Source organism: Arvicanthis niloticus, chromosome Y, assembly GCF_011762505.2.
Source record: "Arvicanthis niloticus isolate mArvNil1 chromosome Y, mArvNil1.pat.X, whole genome shotgun sequence".
NCBI classification, from domain to species: domain Eukaryota; kingdom Metazoa; phylum Chordata; class Mammalia; order Rodentia; family Muridae; genus Arvicanthis; species Arvicanthis niloticus.
In genome coordinates, this window is record NC_133431.1 from 2,005,243 (window position 1) to 2,024,981 (window position 19,739).

At 39.9% G+C, this 19,739-nt stretch overlaps 1 protein-coding gene across 1 annotated transcript in view; it reads right to left on the minus strand.

Annotated features, from left to right (window-relative positions):
- Positions 1–16,090, minus strand: part of LOC143437355 (uncharacterized) — a 40,302-nt gene extending 24,212 nt beyond the window's left edge. Inside the window, exons 1-4 of the mRNA XM_076922148.1 lie at positions 15,884–16,090; positions 13,374–13,500; positions 13,120–13,180; positions 11,458–11,969 (exon numbers count right to left, since the gene is read on the minus strand). Coding sequence (XP_076778263.1) covers positions 11,458–11,969; positions 13,120–13,180; positions 13,374–13,500; positions 15,884–15,886 — 703 coding nt within the window. The 5' untranslated portion in view covers positions 15,887–16,090. The remainder of the gene's footprint in view (positions 1–11,457; positions 11,970–13,119; positions 13,181–13,373; positions 13,501–15,883) is intronic.
- Positions 16,091–19,739: the final 3,649 nt, after the last annotated feature.

Sequence of the window (19,739 nt, forward strand, 5' to 3'; positions counted from 1 at the left end):
ATTCTCATCTATGGAGGCTTTGGCTTACAGAGGCACACCCAACTACATTTCAGTACATGCCTAGTTGCATCTTAAAACACAGTATCTTCCTAAGCTTGGATACTTTCCGACCAATTAGATGAATCATAATCAAATATCCTTCAAAAATTCGCCCTCTTCCTTCCCCCTCTTAATCCTAAATTCTTCCTCACCAATTTCTTCTTTCTTATGTATGTGCGAATATGAAGGCTCAAATACAGAAACAAATCTTGCTGACTGCATTTCTATTGGTTGTGTGTATGTGGTTTGAAGGATTGACCACGTTGCACTGATTAGCCAAACAGGGAACTCATTGCCTGAGGCTAATTCTGCTACTGAGGGACTGTTCCACTCTTAATAAGTGAGACGTCTTTGGGAGCAGAAATCATCCACAGATCACGAGGAAAATAAGGAAAGGGGTCTCTCCTCTGTGAAGGACACAAAGTACCTGCAGATATCCAAAGGCTGCAAGTGGACTTTTCTTTTATTTACCTGGTGAGCTTTTTGTTATCTGTGTTGGCAGACCTCCCTTACCTTTGATATACAGGTAAATGTCACAAGGTTTTCCAGAATGATTATCCCACACTTTTTTCTCTTACAACTGTTATCTAACCTTATAGAAAATGTGACATGCATTTTATGGCTTGCAGACCTCTTTGCTATTCATCAGAGACCAAATTTAAATGTAGGTCTTTTAGCCATAGAATCCACCCTCATTGGAATGTGTATTTTGCAAAAGATTGGTACTTCCTATCTTTTTTATAGGTACTTTCCAGGCTTTACTGTGCCCTGGAATTGGACTGACTGGACTGACAGTTATCTGGAAAACTTTTCCCAACTTGTGCTGTGTTTTAAGTATGCTAGCAATAATTTACCTGGCATTACACTTCCTGAAGTCTGATCCAGGTTAAAAAGACAATCTGTATGAGGTTTTCATTCTTATCTCTTACCATGGTTTCTTTCCCTACCTTCAGGGACCCCTCAACACAATCCTGACCCCCATGTGTCCCAGAACACCTTGAACAAGAAACATCATCAAGCATAGAAAACCTGGGGGCTGGAGAGATGGCTCAGAGGTTAAGAGCACTGGCTGCTTGCTCTTCCAGAGGCCCTGAGTTCAATTCCCAGCAACCAAGTGGTGGCTCACAACCAATCTGCAATGGGATCAGATGCCCTCGTCTGGTGTGTCTGAAGACAGCTACTGTGTATTCACATAAATAAAATAAATAAATCTTTAAAAAAAATAGAAAACCTGGTTAAGAAAATCCCCCAGAAGGTCAGGGCACCAATTTTCTTCCAGAATACCCAGCTTTCATTCCCACTTTATAAGGCACCCCTGAATAAAAGCAGGAGAGTCTTTTTATAGAAAAACTCAAGGCCTAGTTACAAAGCAAGTGATTACAAAAGCAGATTCTACTTCAGTTAGTAATTTAGTTAACTATCTCATAGTTCTCAGAACATAGCAGGAACAATGAAATGATTTATGATGTGGAAGTCACAAGATTACAGAGGAAGAACAAGTAAAAAAAATGACTTTTAACTTGGAATCAAATTGTAACACTATGATTCATCAGCAAAAGGAAGAAAAAGTGGAGTCCGTTAGCTCATCACCAATACAATTTTGATTTGTTTCCTTTGTATGAGACAGGGTCTCATTAAGAACCCCAGCTGACCTTGATTAACTAAGAACATAATAATGTATAATACATATGGAATCTATAATAGATAGCAGAATAGATGTATCCTGTGCATTCGGACCACTATTCCCAGCATGATAATCTTCTCTAGAAGAGGGAGCCTGGAAGTCATGTGATACAGGGCTGGTTAGAAGTAAAGGAGGATGTGCTTCACAGGATTGCTTCTCCACAGCAGCCTAGACTTGTCTGTCCTGGGATCACTCCTACCATCAAAGGAATTAAACTGAGGCTATCTGCTCAGAGTTGCTTCTCTTGTGACAAATGTCTTGAGTATAATACATTTTACTTTACTGAAACTGGGTTAGTGGAGCTGGAGAGATCACTCAGTTGTCAAGAGCATAGGTTTAGAACCAGGGTTCATTCCTAGCAATTACACGGCTAAATACAGTTCCACGAGAACTGAAACTCTAAATAGTTGAGTATAAGCTGGGACCTGGAATTTTCTTGGGTTTTTCTATAAATCAGAGCTTTCCTGAGTGTCCTGACATATAGATTAAAATAATAGTGATATAAAAACATAGTTCTGTAGTAGGAGGGAAAACGAGAAAGTTGTTTGAGTTTCTATTTCAGACAGTAAGCAAGCAACATCATGTGATATAAAGAATCAAGTCTATATTCTAGACTATAGTTTCAGAGGAAATCAATCTTAAATCTTGAAAAAGAATAAAAAGACAGTCTTGTTAGTCAGGGCCGTATCACACCACTTAGATCTTCTATTTGGTAGAAATAAAGTAAGGACAAAGTAAAGTAAAGTAATTTGGTTTCACAGTAAGTTCAGCTTTTTATCCAGATTCTTCATTGCCTGGTCTGTGAACTCGAAAAATGTCCAGACAGGACATTTATCAATCATCTAAAACTGATTACCTCAGTACTCATTGCTAATATTATGTACTGTCAAAACAGGGAAGATATCAGCTTCTCTTTGTCCCATCCCTTTGTGGGCTGTGACTACACACGTTTCAAAGTTGGTCACAGAAGTCAAGTCTTGCACAGGTGCAGCTTAATTTGAGAGTCCCAATAGGAAACAGAAGTTGGAGGACAATCATTTATGGTCTATTTTTCATTTCAGTGAACAGTCAAGGTCCAGCCTGGGAGAGTTGTAGAACTGACTTCCTGCATGTGGCAGCAGAGACAGCATTGGGCATTCAAATTAATTCTAAATTTCATAATATGATCTAGCCTGTGCTAGTGGAGATATGGTTCTAATCAGAAATAAATAATCAACAGCACTTGTGAAAAATGAAACAAAATTGTTAACGACTGGGAAGTATTGGAGAACGAAAACAATTAAGAGACAATAGCAGAGATGCATTTAAAGGAACTCACATTTAAAAAGAGATACAGCATTTAAAAAATACCCACGTAGCCATACGGATTTTGAAAACAGCAGGCCATTCCCTGATTGGAGAGAATGGCATTTTGAAGACATTGTGTGACCTTGCCCTGTGGGCAATGCTAGCTGTTGAGATGTGTAGCCAAACACATACAGCTAAAACCAATGGCATGTTTCTCAGCCCTCTGAGCTGAAGTAAATTTGCAAGTGGATCAGACACATATGCAAGAGTGCCCTCTAGCTGGAAACTCAACATTCCTTGGATCAAGGTAACCTACTCAAATTATATGCCAACCAATCTGGTCTACTTCCTTTCACATGACATGAATTAGGTAAGGGTCCATGATTCACCAAAGAATGATGCCCTGGACTCAAATGGTATGTAAACGTAGAGTGTTTTATTCTGCTAAGGTCTAGCATGCTGGGGGTCCAAAGTTAAAGTTTAAATAATGACAAGTTTGCAATTATTATCATCTTAGCTACAGGCCTAGGAATAGGGGAAGCTTGGAACTCTGGGGAACAATTGTAATTCTTGATTCTTTCTGGGGTGTGGTTATCCTTTTAAATTTGTTTTAGCAATGACTATACAGTGTCTTCTTACTACCTGCCTTTGGATTACCAATAAAACACTGGGGCAAAAAAGGCCAGAGAGCTCTGAAGAGTAAGTGAACAGAGAATGTGAGGTGTGTATAGAGAGTGTGTATGTGAGTGAAAGTAGAGTGCATGTGGTGTGTGTGAGATATGTGAAGCGTGTGTGTGAGTTAAAGGGGAATGCACAGCCATGTGTAGGAGTGTGAGAGCTTGAGAAAAGCTCACAGGAGAAAAGCAGAGTGTGCAGGAGAATGGAGATTGTGTGCAGCTTCAACCTGTGAGCAATCAAGAGAAAGTAAAGAGAGAGAAGGGAGAGTAACTTTAAGTCTTGAAAAATTACATGCCAGTTTGTACCCAAAATGTATTCTGTGTTTATTCATTATGTGCCTTCCAGATATCCCTGCTCCCAGCTGAGAACTCCAATCCCGTGATGAGGCTAGACCCTGACAACCTTGGATGACTGTGAAATCCTGAAACTGCTGTCTCCACTTTCCAAGCACCATGACTACAGGCCTGTGCCACCATGTCTAGCTGAAGTGGCTTCCACTTCATTTACTGAGTCAGTAGAGACACAGCATGAGTAAGACAAGCAGTTCCACACATATATTCAGTAGTGAATTAGCACCCTGAGTCTGGGTTTCACCATCTAGAGAATAAGGACAGAGCTCTGCCCTAGTCCTTTGGTGACTTATAACAGACACTATGATAAAGCAAAACAATACTGCTCCTAAACTGAAAGACAGTGGAGTTGAAGTCAGCAGGGCTGCATTTCATGGTAGACTTCTCTTACTAGAGTTAGGACCACAGTCTGTGTCCTAGCTGCCCTAACCAGAGAGACTCAGCCACTCATCCTCAATAAGCCAATGAAAAGAACTGATTTATCTAGCTGTGACATGCCCACCTATAATTCTGGTAATATGGAGGCAAAGTGGACAGAATTCTCTGATATTCTAGAACAGATAAGTGTCCCAGGCCAGCCAGAGACTCATAGTGAGAATACTCTTGAAAATGAAACAACAAAAATGAGTAAAATGAAAGGAGAAAATTACTCATGAAAATTGAAAACAGATTAAGAGATTTGTTCAGCATGACTGACTTGAAACAGAATTTTCTCCCTTTTCTAAGTCCTTAACAGAATTTTAGCCCCTTGCTCTCCTGAAAAGTATTTCATTAACAAATAAATATTTATTATGCACAGAAGTCCTTACCTGGAGGAATGAATCATTTATGAAAATGAGATTCCATGAGAAATTCAAAATCCATGGGGTCCACTATTATACTACCAAAACCAAAGGGAGAGATGGGAATGTCTCCTTTAGAATATCCAATTCCAACCATTCAGGCATTATACAGGGTTAATGCTGTAGGAACTGAGAGGCTTTGTGTTCAAATTGGAGACTGCCACATGGGATATGCAGGCTGCTATCACTGACAAATCTGTGTAGTTGCCTAGATAAAAATGAGGGGAAGAACTGGACAGGACTGAAGCATCACAGCTGAGTGGATACAGAGTACAATAGAGGCCAGCTGGTGTTCAGGTAAACCCTGAGGACTGCATTACAGGGGCCTTTTCTTCCTCTTTCTTCTACATCCAAAGCCCCATCCCACCCCCTATAGTTCATCCATACTGCATGGTTCTGCCTAAATGCCAGACTTTCACAGTTTTAGGGTGACTTCTGTTTGAGGTCCAGGCTCCCGTGAAGACAGACTTGATGTCACCTAGAGTCACCACCACTCAGAGTTACTAACAAAGTTTTGCCAGCATCTAGGAACCAGAATAGAAGCCCATTCAGCAAACCAATCTTCATGCACACAAGTTCCTTTTCTCTCCTTACAGGGAGCAAAACTCACTTCAGAGGTACACCTGGCACGCATTGTTGTTGGCTCCTACTGCTGCCAAATGAGTCCAGAAAACAGATTGTATTTGGAAAATTTCAATAAAATGAGGTATGCTGTTTCTTTTTGTTTTTTTCTCTTGAGACTGTCACTATAAATTATGACTATCCAAGAATTCACTATGTACACCACCATGGCCTAAAACTCAGAGGCTGTCCTACCACCATCCCTAATGTCCTGGGATTACAGGAATGCACCTCTAACAACAGCTGAGCTGTTTTGTCAATGACTTACCTTTGAATCAAAGAATGAATGACAAGGTAAGAATTAAAGAGTAAACCTCATGGTTTTGATGTTCAGTAACACCTACTGAAATTTTATAATAATAATTTAAACTGGCAAATCATTTCATATGTTCTCAAAATTGGGGTTCTTTGTTTAGTTAATTTCCTCCTGTTAAAAATATTTCAATTGTGTTTGTGGATATACCCCTGTGTCCTGGGTGTGGGGAGCAGTGAGAAAACACGTAACAGGTGTCTTTTATCTATTTCCTCTGTGTGAATTCTAGAGATAAAACCCAAGGAGGTTTTGACTACAAGTGATATCATTGTTCCTTATTTTGTTTCACATGTTTATATATCGCTGGTGTGTGACAGGCATAAGCCAGAACCTAAGTATAGAAATCAGAAAAACATTTCTAGATAATATGGGTCTATCAGTGATTGATCTCAGGTCAACAGGGTTAGAGGCAACCAGCTGGACCCATTGAGACAGTTGTCTGGCACTCATTTCTGATTCTGGGAAAAGTGTTCTGAAGAAGTGTTTCCACCTAAGAATGAAATAACATAATCTAAAAAAGACTTAGCAGTACATCATTTTTTTGCACATAAAATTTATAACCAATGTTACTATTTCTCTCCATTCTTATATGACAATATGTTTACAATCTAAAAAGAAGACAATGTTTTCTGGTGAAATGTTTCTTTCACCAAATCTTATCTGACCATCTATGAAAAGACTCAGTGTGAAATACCTTTGGTGTGCAAGGTTGGCAAAATAACACTGATCATCCTAAAAAGATTGCCAAATGTAGATCACACAGAGTTGTCTTCCCATCTCCACTTATGTTTGGGGGCCTAAAAGCCCATTATCACATCACACACAACACAAAACAAAACAAATAAATAAAATGTGTCTCATTGTTCTTGCATAATTAGCATGTCTAGATAATTCTATTAGCAGGCAGTACTTCAAGAGGAACTGCCAATGGATTATGGGGATATGAAGGAGCATGAATTGTCAAATCACACATACATCTTTACATGGTATCACTTCAAGCTATATTCTGAGATATATAGTTGATGGCTGATTGTTCTACGTGATTACATTTCTAAAAACGCATGAATTTGGGTATATACATTAGATTCTTGAGGGACATGAGAACCTCCCTTGGGGGTAGAGTATGCTGAAGGCACACACCATACAGTTTCAGGGCCCAGGATTCTACCAGGAGCTGATCCTTCTTTGATCACAAAGAATTCTGTTTCAGAATCACTTGGGCCTGTCCTCCCATGAATTATCTCCCTGTCTTAAGCACTCAGCACCATTTCCTCTACTTCCTCTTGGAATCAAGGTGGATAGCTTACACGTCCATTATTCAACTTGCAGAAGGGTGAACTATCTACTTCACAGACAGAACTGTTCCAAGGAGATGACCTATTAAAGTGAGATTTAGGATATAAAATATGATTTCTGTTTCCATGAGATCGAATTGGTATCAGGGTAATATCGACTAATATATACCTGTTACCTCCAGCAAACTCTAGGAGAAAAGAAGGAAACAGAAGAAAATCACTATGGAGCACTATTGTTAGGTAGCACATCTTCCTCAGAGGGAAGGTGAAAAACGGAAAGCTGTACTAGGTAAAATTGTCTACATGAACAGAACAGATAGCCTACAAACATACTCAAACTAAATATTCTTTGTGCTCTGATCACTGGGTCCAGGAAGAAAGAAATTAAAGACTTTCTAAAAGTCAATGAAAATGAACTCACACCAAACCCAATAAAAACAAACCAAAGAACACAAGAAGACATCATTCACCATGGTCATGCAGGCTTCCTTCCAGAGATGCAGGAATGGTCGAATATATAAAAACCCATCAATGTAATCCACCAAATAAACTGGGAGGAAAAAAAATCACATGATCATATCAGTAGAGGCTGAAAAAGTTTTGAAAAGATCAAAGCCACTTTATATCAAAACTCTTGAGGCGATCCGGGATATCGCATACATACCTAAAAATAATAAAGTCAATATGCAGCAAGCCAATAGACAACATCAAATTAAGCTCAGAGAAACTTAAAGAACTTTCACTAAAATCAGGGATAAGACAAAGATCTTGGTCTATGAAATATAGTACTTGAGGTACTAACTAGAACAAGAAGACAACAAAGGAGAAGAAAAAGAAACAAACTGAAAAGAAAGAAGTCAAGTGTCACTCCTCCCAGATGATATAATGGTATAAATATATCATTCCTAAAACTCTTCCTGAGAATTCCTACAGCTGATAAACATCTTCACCAAAGTGACTGGAAAAAAATGTCAATGAACTCAGTAGTAATAATTCATACAAACTATAAATATCCCAAGAAGAAAGTCAGGGAGATAATGCCCTTCATAATTTTGACAAATAATAAAATATATCTTGGTGTAACATGGGCCATGTAAGTAAATGTATGGCAAGAACTTCCTATCACTGAAGGAAGAAGCTGAAGAGGAAATCAGAAGATAGAAAGATCTCCCATGCTCATGGATAGGTAGGATTAAGACAGTGGAAATGGACATTTTACCAAAAGCTTTCTAAATTTCAATGCAATTCCCATGAAAATTCTAACAAAAATATTCACAAACATTGAAAGATAAATACTCACCTTCATATAGAAAACCAGGAAATCCAGGATAATCTGAACAACTCTGAAAGAAAACACACTGTTCCTAACCTCAGGCTGTCCTAGAGAGCAAGAGTGAGAAAACGGCATGGTGTTGGGACAGAAACAGACAAGGTGGCCAATGCACAACTATACACTCTTGCTCTTTGAAAAAGAAATCAAAACCATACAGTGAAAAAAAGATAAAATCATCTTCAACAAATATTGCTAATATAACTGGATGTCTACATGTAGAAGAATGCAAATAGATCCACATATCTGACCCTGCACTAAAACCCTACTCATGTAGGATCAAGGACCTCAACATAACAGCAGATATATTATCTCTCATAGAAGAGAAAAGTGGTCAAGGAGACAATTTCCTGAGGAGAACAGCAATGGGTCAGGCATTAAGATAAGCAATTGATAAATGGGACCTCATGAAACTGAGAAACTTCTGGAAGGCAAAAGACACTGTCATTGGGACAAAACAGCAGCATACAGATTGGGAGAGAATCTTCACTAACCCTTCATCTGACAGGGGGTTAATATTCAGCATTTCTAAAGAGCCCAGGAGGTTAGACAGCAACAACCCAAATACCCCAATTAAAGTCTAGGGTACAGTGCGAATCAGAGAATTCTCAGCAGAGGAGCTGTGAATGATCAAGGAATACTTCAATCAATTTTCAGAATCTTTACTCACCGGGGAAATTCAAACCAAAACAACTATGAGGATTAATCTTACAACCGTGGGAACTGCTAACATCAAAAACTCAAAAATTAGCACATGCTGGATAGAATGTGGAGCCAGGGAAACACTCTTCTAGTGAGACCCACGCTGCCCCACGCTTGGGGGCCAAAATGTTGAGGCCCAAGCTGCTGCTCCGATCTTCAGGTCAGGGTCTACCAAAAGAGTTCAAGAATGGAGACAAGACAGAGGTTCTGATCAAGTCTCGACTCCTTTATTGTCTCTTGTCTCTCCCTCATTGTCTTATTTGTCTCTTGTCTCTCCTTTTTTCTCTCTTCATGTCTCTCTCTTCGAAGGGAAGCCCAGGGTATTTATACACTTTGTCACGTGCCTTGTAGGCACGTGGTATATTTACACGTGCAGGTGTAAATATGACATATACGTTACAGGTGTGTAGGTGTGTATAGTGTGGATAGCAGTGCACTGGGCACCTCGCAGGTATGGACAGCACATTCCTCGTTCAGCTGTGGGCACTAAACAGCAAAACAAGATATATGGGATGAACAAGATATTTATCAGAGTGTGCTTCAGCTGTTGTAGGCTGTTGAAAAACAAGTCTCATGTCAGGGTATATGGCTCAGGATGGCTGCAAAGCTGATAGCCGCTTTCCGCTACAAGTCGGCTCCCAACATTCTTCTATTGTTGGTGGGTGTGAAAACGTAAAGAACCACTTTGGAAAACATTTTGTTAGTTTCTAAGAAAAGTGAGAATAGTTCTACCTCAAGACCCATCTATATCACTCCTGGGGATATACCCCAAAAATGATCAACTATACAACCAGGACACTTGGTCAACTATGTTAATAGTAGCTTTATTCATTATAGAGAGAAATAGAAAAAAAAAACCTTTCGAGTCCCTCAACCGAAGAGTGGGTAAGGAAAATGTCACTCATTACACAAGGAACACCGAATCATTAACAGCAAAGACATCATGCAGTCAAATGGATAGAATAAGAAAATCTCATCTTGAGTGGGATAAACCAAACACAAAAGTCCGTGAATGTTATGTACTGACTTATAAGTGGATATTACAAATAATGTATAGAATAACCATAGTAAAATCCACAGACTCAAAGACTGCAAATATGTAAGAGGGCCAAGGAAGGATGGTTGGACTTTTCTCATAAGATTTCAGTGGTGGGTAGTGGAAGGAAACTGGGTGGGAGAAGAAATGGGGGAGAAAAATGTGGGTGGAGGGAGAAAGGGAGAGGTGGACAGAAAGCAGAGGGGATAATAGAAATCTGGGGTGTAGGGATTCAGAAGAAATCTCAAGGACCTGCAGGAAACCTGGGACAGGAGAAACCCAAAGAATGAATAACTGCAAGGGTCTAGCTAAAACTCCTAGAAGTGGAAGATGCCGATCATGAATTGGCCACTTCCTGTAGCCAAGCCGGACTCCCAGTGCAGAAATAAGGACATCATATCACCAAAATTATATTCCATTTAATATCTGTCCTGTCTATAGGACAAATAGAAACAGGGGTAGTTCAGAGAAGAGAGTGACCAAACAACTGGCCCAAACTGAGACCCATTCCATATGGGGCAAAAACCAGTCCCTCACACTATTAATAATATCGTGTTACGTTTGCAAATAGGATTGCAGCACACCTCGCTTCTGAGGGGCTATAACGAAGAGTTAACGGAAATAGATGCGCAGACAAACAGCCCAGCATCAGACAAAACCTGGCGAATTGTGTGGAAGAGATCAGGGAAGGACTGAGGTTCCCAAAGAAGACAGGGAATCCGCAGGAAGACAGCAGAATCTACTACCCTGGAATCTTGATGCCGCCCAGATACTGAACAACCAACCATCCAAAGTGAGCATGAACAAGACCTAGGCGCCTCTCATACATGTAACAGATGTGCAGCTTGGTCTTCATATGGGTTCCCCAACCACTGGAGTACTGGCTTTCCCTGAATTTGCCACCTGTAGACCCCGTTCCCCTAACTGGGCCACCATGTCTGGCCTCAGTGAGAGGATGTGTCTACTACTGTGAAAAGGCTCACTCACATTGACGACATTTGTCGGGTTTCTCTCCTGTATGTCTTCTTTTAAGCTTCTGGAGGTTAGAGTTTAGAAAAAAGGCTTCAGCACATTCACATTTGTAGGGTCTCTCTCCAGTATGAATTCTTTTATGTATTTAAAGACTACTGTTTCGGTAAAAGGCTTTCTCACACTGATTACATTCGTAGGGTTTCTCTCCTGTATGTGTTCTTTTACGCTTCTGGAGGTGACAGTGTTGGGAAAAGGCTTTATCACATTGATTACATTTGTAGGGTTTCTCTGCAATATTATTCTTTCATGTGTTTGAAGATTACTGTTTTGGGAAAAGGCTTTTTCACATTGATTACATTTGTAGGTTTTCTCTCCTGTATGAATTCTTTTATGAATTTGGAGACTAATATGTTGGGAAAAGGCTTTATCACAGTCATTACATTTGTAGGGTTTCTCTCCAGTATGAATCCTTTCATTCATGTGAAGATTCAAGGGATGTAAGAAGGCTTCATCACATTCATTATATTTGAAGGGTTTCTCTCCACTATGAATACTTTTATGACGTTTAAGATGACTGTGTTTTGCAAATCCTTTACCATGTTGATTACATTCATAGGGTTTCTGTCCAATTTCTGTGCTTTTACTTATCTGGCTACTTGTGTAAGGTGCAAAGGCTTTGACACACTGAATAACTTCATAAGGTGTCTTTTCTATATGAAAACTTTCATGTCTTTGAGCATGACTGGGAGCATGTAAAGAGAAGGCTTTACCACATTGTATACATTCAGAGGGTTTCTCTGTACTCTGACTTCTTTCATGCCTGAGAAGAAAATTGGCACACGTGAAAGCTTTACCACAGTGATAAATACTTTTGTCTGTAAGAATTCATGGTACTATTTGTCTAAATATAAAGAGGAATCAGACCTTAAGATTTTATCACTTTGTTTACATTCATGCCGTTCCCTTCATTATGGGTTGGTTTTCATTTTGAAAGATACCTGAGATTCTATGAGCATTCATTATATGGCTCAGCCTTATATATTCTTTTTGAATCAAAGGTTTTTCTCACACTTGATAAAAAGTGGAAGAATTCAGAGCTTTAACACACTAACTATATTTGAACTGTTTCTATACTGTGCATCATATTATATTTGCAAAATGAATCAGGAGAAATAGTAGCATTTCTATATTCCTAATACTCAAGAGAATTTTCTACAGAATGAGGTTGCCGTATTGCCAATGAAATTGGAAAAGCAATTAATTGTAAACTTGTATCATGTTCAAAAAGCCTACACTAACTACCATCCACTATAGATAGATCATTTACTTTTTATCAGAGAGATACATATAAATATATATATATATATATAGACTTTATTTCCTGAAATATCCCTTTTATATACAGTTTGTATCTGATACATTATATACTTAAGAAAGGAAGACTAACAAAAAAAAGTTTGAACACTGCATTCAAAAGGTTTGATTTTTTTGTTCCTCACAGACATGTGGTATAGGGATCACGGTTACTGCACAACATCCTTGATACATCCAAGAAGCTGCCATCTCTAGAAACTTATTCTGTCTCTATTAATAAGTGAGTAACATTAGCTTTACTATAGACTAGTTCCTTCTTAGAAGCTTTTGGACATATATTTATCAACTATTCAATGTGTCTAGCTTTTACAAAATGAGCAGAAACAGACTGCTAGTTGTACAGTGTTGCTCTGATAGGGCTATGTTTCACATGGAGATATACACTAAGGCATTGTTTCCATGCCCTCTTTCTTAAAGGAATGCCTTGCAAAAACAAACCAGATACAGGGCACTGAGGACATGGATTTGTTACAATGTAACCATCATCAATACACTTAAAGCTGTGCTCATTTATACTGTTGCTTTTCCTTAAAATTTCAGCACATTTTAAAATTTATTCAAAGGCATATTTTTAGGAGCTTCCAAGTAAAAATTACCTTCTGAGTCTTCTAGATCTTTGACAATGTTCATCAAAATTTTGGTCCTCCCAATTAATTCCTAAAACAGAGTAACAGAACATGTATGTATGCACATTGTGTAACCTGTAAGTTACTATCTTCGGTGAACCAGTGAGTCATGCGTGACTTCTAAACCAAATCCTGCAGCCATGTCAACTGCATTACAGAAGTGCATCAAAGGAAAGAAACTGTTTTCTCCAATTTTAATCAGGAAAGGGAATTCACAGTCTTACCTATAGCACTGAGGTTGCTGTAGGTCTCCAGCATCACATCTTTGTAGAGCTTCTTCTGGGAAGGATCCAGCAAAGCCCACTCTTCCTGAGTGAGGTTCACATGCACGTCCTCATAAGTCACTGCACTCTAGAATATCCCATACACATGTACAGAAGGAAGCACAACAGAGACAACACTGGGCATGTCTTCTTCATAGACAATGTATTCCTATAATTCTGGGGCCTGCCCCTCTTATTTCCTGACACTGAAGTTCTACTGTAGCTACCAAGTCATATGACAAGGAAACTTAATAATGAGGTTCACCCCTGTCATTTCTCAGCCCTTTGAATAGGATCCAGCCTTTCTCGAGAAACGTCAATTCCAGATATAAAGAACAGACAAGGTCTACAAGATCAATAGTGCTTACTTACCACATTTCAAAGGAATTTTATCAACGCTAACAATTACTGACTATAAAAATCAGTAACCAAGCTGGGTCTATTGGCTTAGGCCTTTAACAGTACAGTCAGAATACAGAGGCAGGAAGTATCACAGTGAGTCAGACACCAGTGTGATGTATACAATGAGTTCTAGGACAGCCAAAGGTGTATAGTAATACCCTGTATCTCCTGGCAGAATTAACTAACCAAACTGGAAACATAGAAAGAACACATAGGGTTTTCCTTAAGTTCTAACTTTTTGTAAAGATGTTATTTATTAATTTATATATATGATGAGTATACTGTAGCTTTCTTCACACATACCAGAAGAGGGCATCAGATCCCATTACAGACGGTTGTGAGCCACCACGTAGTTGCTGGGAATTGAACTCAGGACCTTTGGAAGAGCAGTCACTGCTATTACCTGCTGAACTATCTCTCCAGCACTTTACTTAAATCCTTAAGAGAGTGATACACACAATCCAGTTGTATATTCATCTTCCAAAAACTTGAGGTACACTGACTGGTTCAAACTATAACATTAGTAAGACGTGACCAAAGGGAATATATGTTTAAACAGTTACAATTGGACATAAAAAGTATTGCCATTGTTAACGTTGATGAGATTGTAAACAACACAGGGCAGGAGATATACCTCAGCAGTAAAGTGCAGGGCATGGCTCTGATGCTGTATTGGGAAACGGCCTGTAAACTCTGAAGGTCCCTGTCTCTAATTGTTTCTTGATCGATCAATAGAGCTGCGAGCAGCCAATGGATGACCGGAAGAGGCGGGACTTCCAGATTCCCTAACATGGGACAAACTAAAGAGGGATCTAATCAAACAATATTGTCTACTGAGAACAGGGTGATCTCATCAACAGTGTTGACCCTGCCTACAGTGGTTTGTGACGGATATCATCATCCCCCTGTGGTAGGAACTGTTGGAATCTCAGGATGAGAGACATCCTCTCTCCAAAGGACATAGGCCCAGACCATTACCAGCTCTCCCCAGCACATGCCTGCTTTCAAAGAGATCGGTTTTTTTATTTTTGATAAATACCTCAAGGCCTTGGGGAAAGGGCCCAGGTCCTAGACCTCAGGCCGTAACAGGCTCGGCCAAGCATGTGGCTGGGTTTGAGCTGGAGCTATGTCATTCTCTGTCCTTGAAGGCCTCAGGGAAAGCCTTGCTTTGGCAGGGCAGTCCTTACTACAATAGTGTTTCTCCTTTTCAAATGGTTTCACTGGCTGTGTTGCCCATGTGGCAGAACTTTGCTTTTCTGAAGAAGGAAAACGAGCCTGTATGACACAGCAGGCCTTGGTGTTGCTTCTGACCCGGCAAGGTTGTCTCTACAGTTATGTTTTGGACCTACGTTTCCTGACAATCCCAGTGAACAAACAAGTGTATCCTAGCATCCTGATCTCCTGGAACCTCCCTTACCATGCTACCACCTGTGGGTGTTTTAGAGGCAGTCCCTCCCTCAGCTGAAATCTACTCACTGTGACTCACTCACTATCTTCCAAACCTTGGAAAACCCTTTACATCATAGATTCTACCCTTTTCATCACAGCTTACATTTGGAGTGTTACCCAGTGCGTGAGATGACATTTACAACCGCCACAAAACTAAGTCTAAATAGACCTTAAATGGCCAGGGCACAATGTCTATCTAGAAGATACCACACAAACGAGGCCTTTAAAATATGTAATAAAATATAAATATAAAATATAAAATAAATAAAGTGTAAATATAAAATATAAGTTAAATAAGATGTAAATGTAAAACATAAAATAAAATGTAAACATAAAATGTAATCTAAGTGTAAATAATAAGCGTGAAATCCGACCTTCAGGGATAAAATGAATGATGTATGTACACGCGAGCCCTTGCTCCAAGCGGTTTGTGCAGATGCAGCTCATGATGCAATGAAGTTATTCAGATGCCACCGCTGAGTACATCTAGTGGGTAAGACCACATGGAACCTCACAGGTGCCTGCTAGTTCCCAACTCCCCCAGGGGAGGGCGAACCACCCGGACTCCAGCTTCTCAGACCACCTCTCCTTCAGGTTAGGGGCAGTTTTCACATGCTCACCATATTGCAATTTAGTAGCTCAGCCAGTCGGAACTCCACTAAGGCATCCAGCAGCAGAGGTGAAACCACATCACAGATACCACTGAAGGCTGCAGCTCAGCAATGCAGCTCAACCTGAAGCACAGGAAAAAGAAAGAAGTACCCTCCTCTTCCGAGCACATCACCTCCTTGGAGGTCCTGATTGGCCAGTGAATCTTGACTGACATGATTATTTCCTTAGGGTGAGACGGTGCTGGACCTGAAGCACTGACCAAAGCACCTAGAAGAACCCCCCTCTTCTTCTGATTGGAAATTGTTCTTGGAGGCCCTGATTGGCCTGGGAATCTTGAGTGACATGTGCAACTAGCTCCCTCAGGATTAGAGTGTCCTGAAGGCACAAGTAAAGGACTTTGTGGTCCAGGTTCTAATGCAGAACCTGACCCTTTTCAGATCTGCAAGATTTTTGTTTCAGTATCACTTGTGCCTGTCCTGCAATAACCTTTCTGCCTTTCAGCTCTCTGCAGAAATTTCTCACTACTCCCTCTCCTGGTCCTCCTGCTGTTGCTCATTTTCCTCTTCTTCCTCCTCTTACTCCCCCCTCCTTCTCCTCTTTTTTCTCCTCCTCCTCTTCATCCTCCTCCTCCTGCTGCTCCTCCTCCTCTTTTTCCTCCTCTTCTTCATCCTCCTCCTCTTCCTCCTCCTGCTCCTCCTTTTCTTGCTTCAATCAAGGCATATTCCTTGCACAGTCCATTATTCACCTTGGAGCAGAGTAAACTATGCGTCTCACAAGCATAAGGACTCCCAGGATATTATCAACAATTAAAGAGAAATTTTAGGACACAGGAAAGGATATCTGTTTTTCTGATTTTTACACTGATGTCAGGAAAACCAGAATTAATATTCACCTACTAGGTATTGTAATGATCTGAAAATCACTGAAGGAGGATCCTAGATTCAGATAGTATGCAAAAACGAAAAGCCCTTATTCTGCAGAAACAGCTAGCACATGGGTCTCAACCATTCTTTGAAATGGCGATCTCAGAGAGGAGCACGCAGACCTCATCGGGAACAGGTGGAACTCTCTAGAAGAATTAGGTAATCTAAAACTTCATTGGTGGGTGCCAGGGGATCACAGGTCGTCAGGGGTCTGAATTCCTAAGTCATGAATGTTTAACTATATGATGAAATAGGGCTGCCCAGCCTGGATGGCTGACTCTGAGATATTTCCCCATTTTTCTAGTTGTCCCTAAGCTATTCACTGGGGGGTGGGGGGTATTAATGATCTTTTTCAGGATTTTATGGTCTGTTGCTAGAGCTGGTGTCTTATGACTTGGTTCCTGGGGCTCATGGTTTACTCCTTAAAATAGTGCCTTATGGCCCAACAGGCTTGGAACTCCAAATGGACACATATGAAATTTATCTTGATCTTTTCATATGATTCTTCAGACAACCCTGGGAGAAAAGCTGGAAATGGATGGACACTCCACATACTATTGCTTGTTGTCTACCTCACAGCTCCCTCCTGCTACCTCAATGGAGAATCCTGGAACAATCCCACAAGGGACCTCCTACTCTTGCTATTGATAGTTAGCTCTTCCTAGACTCCATCACTATCTAGGGTCACCCAGCTGGGCCTCAGGACAGCAGCAGCTTCCCTACTGCATGAGAAGAGATCAAGTGACTCAGACAGCACAGGCCTACCCAGCTCTGCACTTCCACAATAGGGGCAGACAGGGTCCTAGTCTGGGAATTTTGTAGTTATGAAGAAATTTTTTCAGTCTCCCAGAGCTCGTCTGCTTCATCAATCGAGGAACAGGGTACATCGCGTGTACATTCTATTCTACACTTTCAGTCCATTTCAGCCACCAGTGTGGCTCACAGCTGGGACAACCTGCAGCTAAACATAGCTCACATTCAAACAGTAACCAGTGTTCAAGTAAAAACAGCTCTTCAATGAAAAACATTGAGATGTCTATGGAGGGATTTGGAGGCAGAAGACAGATGGTGGAAATGTGATAAATATAATGGAAAATATTGTTTTAAAAGTAGAAATGGGCTTGATGATTCTCTGCTCCACATAGGAAGGATCTGTGTTATTGCACAACAAGTATTATTTAAGCCTATACTCTCAGGAGAATCATCTTAAAATCTCAAAGAACAGAACAAAATGAAACAAAACAAAAAAATGTCCTGTTAAGCAGCAGGTCTAGTAAAACTACAGTAATTTGGTGAGTTCATTTTTTAAAAGATTTCTTTATTTTATGTGGATACACTGTAGCTGTCTTCAGACACACCAGAAGAGGGCATCAGATCCCATTACAGATGGTCGTGAGCCACCATGTGGTTGCTGAGATTTGAACTCAGGGCCTCTGGAAGAGCAGACAGAGCTCTTTACTGCTGAGTCATATCTCCATTAAAGGTGAATTAAAAGTTCACTTTTTAATCCAGATTACTGATTTTCTGTTGTTGGACCCAAAGATGGGCTTCCCAAGCCACGTATCAATCATCTAACATTGAGTACCTCACTGTTCATTGCTAATATTAAGTACTGTCGAAGCAGGGAATTTATAAACTTCTTTGGCTCTGTCCTTTTCTTCACTGTGACTACACACAGTTCCAAGTTGGTCACAGAATTCAACTCTTTTACAAGTACAGCTTCATTTGAGAGTCCAGACAAAAAGCAGAAGTTACAGAAGTTACAGGACACACACTCACTGGTCTATTTTTCCATTCAATGAAGTGTCAAAGTCAAGCCTGCCAAGTTGAAGACTTCCCCGCATGTGCCAGCAGAGACAGGATTGGACATTTAAGTTAATTCTAAATTACTGAGTATGATCCAGCCTGTGGTACAAGAGCTATTGCTCTAAAAAGAAATAATCAGCAGCACTTTTGAAAAATGAAAAGAAAATTCGAATGACTGGGAAGTATTGGAGAATGAAAATAACTATGAGACAATAGCACAGAGGCATTTAAAGGATATCAAATTTAAAAACTGAAATCAGTTATTGACTATTTCAAATGATAATCATTATTGAATCGTCCCCACATATCTGCACCAATTTTCAAAAACATCAGGCACAGAGTATGCTGTTAAGAAGATATGGTTTTACCTCACCCCTATGAGCAATGTTAGCTGCTGAGATATATAACGTATCACATGCCTCTAACATCAATGTCCTCTTTTTAACCCTCTGGGCTGAAGTAAATTTGCAAGTGCACTGGAAACGTGTGCAATATTGCCAACTAGTTGGAAATTTAATTTTCATTGGATCCAAGCTAATCATCCCAACCTGTATGACTACCAGTTTAAGCTGCTTTCATTCACATGACATGAATTAATGCATGCTGGGAAATAACAGAATCACTCACCATGGCACCACCTGGCACTTCATCATAATGGTGATGGGAACCGTTGTTTGCTTGTCCCATTTCCTTCCATGAATTACACAAGAATCTGGTCCCCTACTCTGGTGGTCTGAAGGTAGAAGCCATGCTCCATGTGCAAATCCTTTCCCTCTTCCTGCAACGGAAAGTTGACTACATGGCTACAACAAGTAATTTTAAAACTGAGTGGTGGTGCAGGCAGCTACTTTAAGAATTTAGCTAGGTTAATCAAGAAGACAATATGTTATAACCCTCAGGAGTAACCAGTGGAATCAAGGACAGCTGAGTGTAAGTGGGAGAGCTTTTATCAATAACATCTTTCTAGGCTGGATGTACAGCCGCTCTAGCATTAATATGTGTTTGATAAGGAAATCACTGCACAAAACTAATTATTTTAAAATATATCTTTATTTTAAAATATACCATTAAATATATTAATGAAATATTTTAAAATATATTTAAATTAAATGATATATTTTAAAATATATCATTA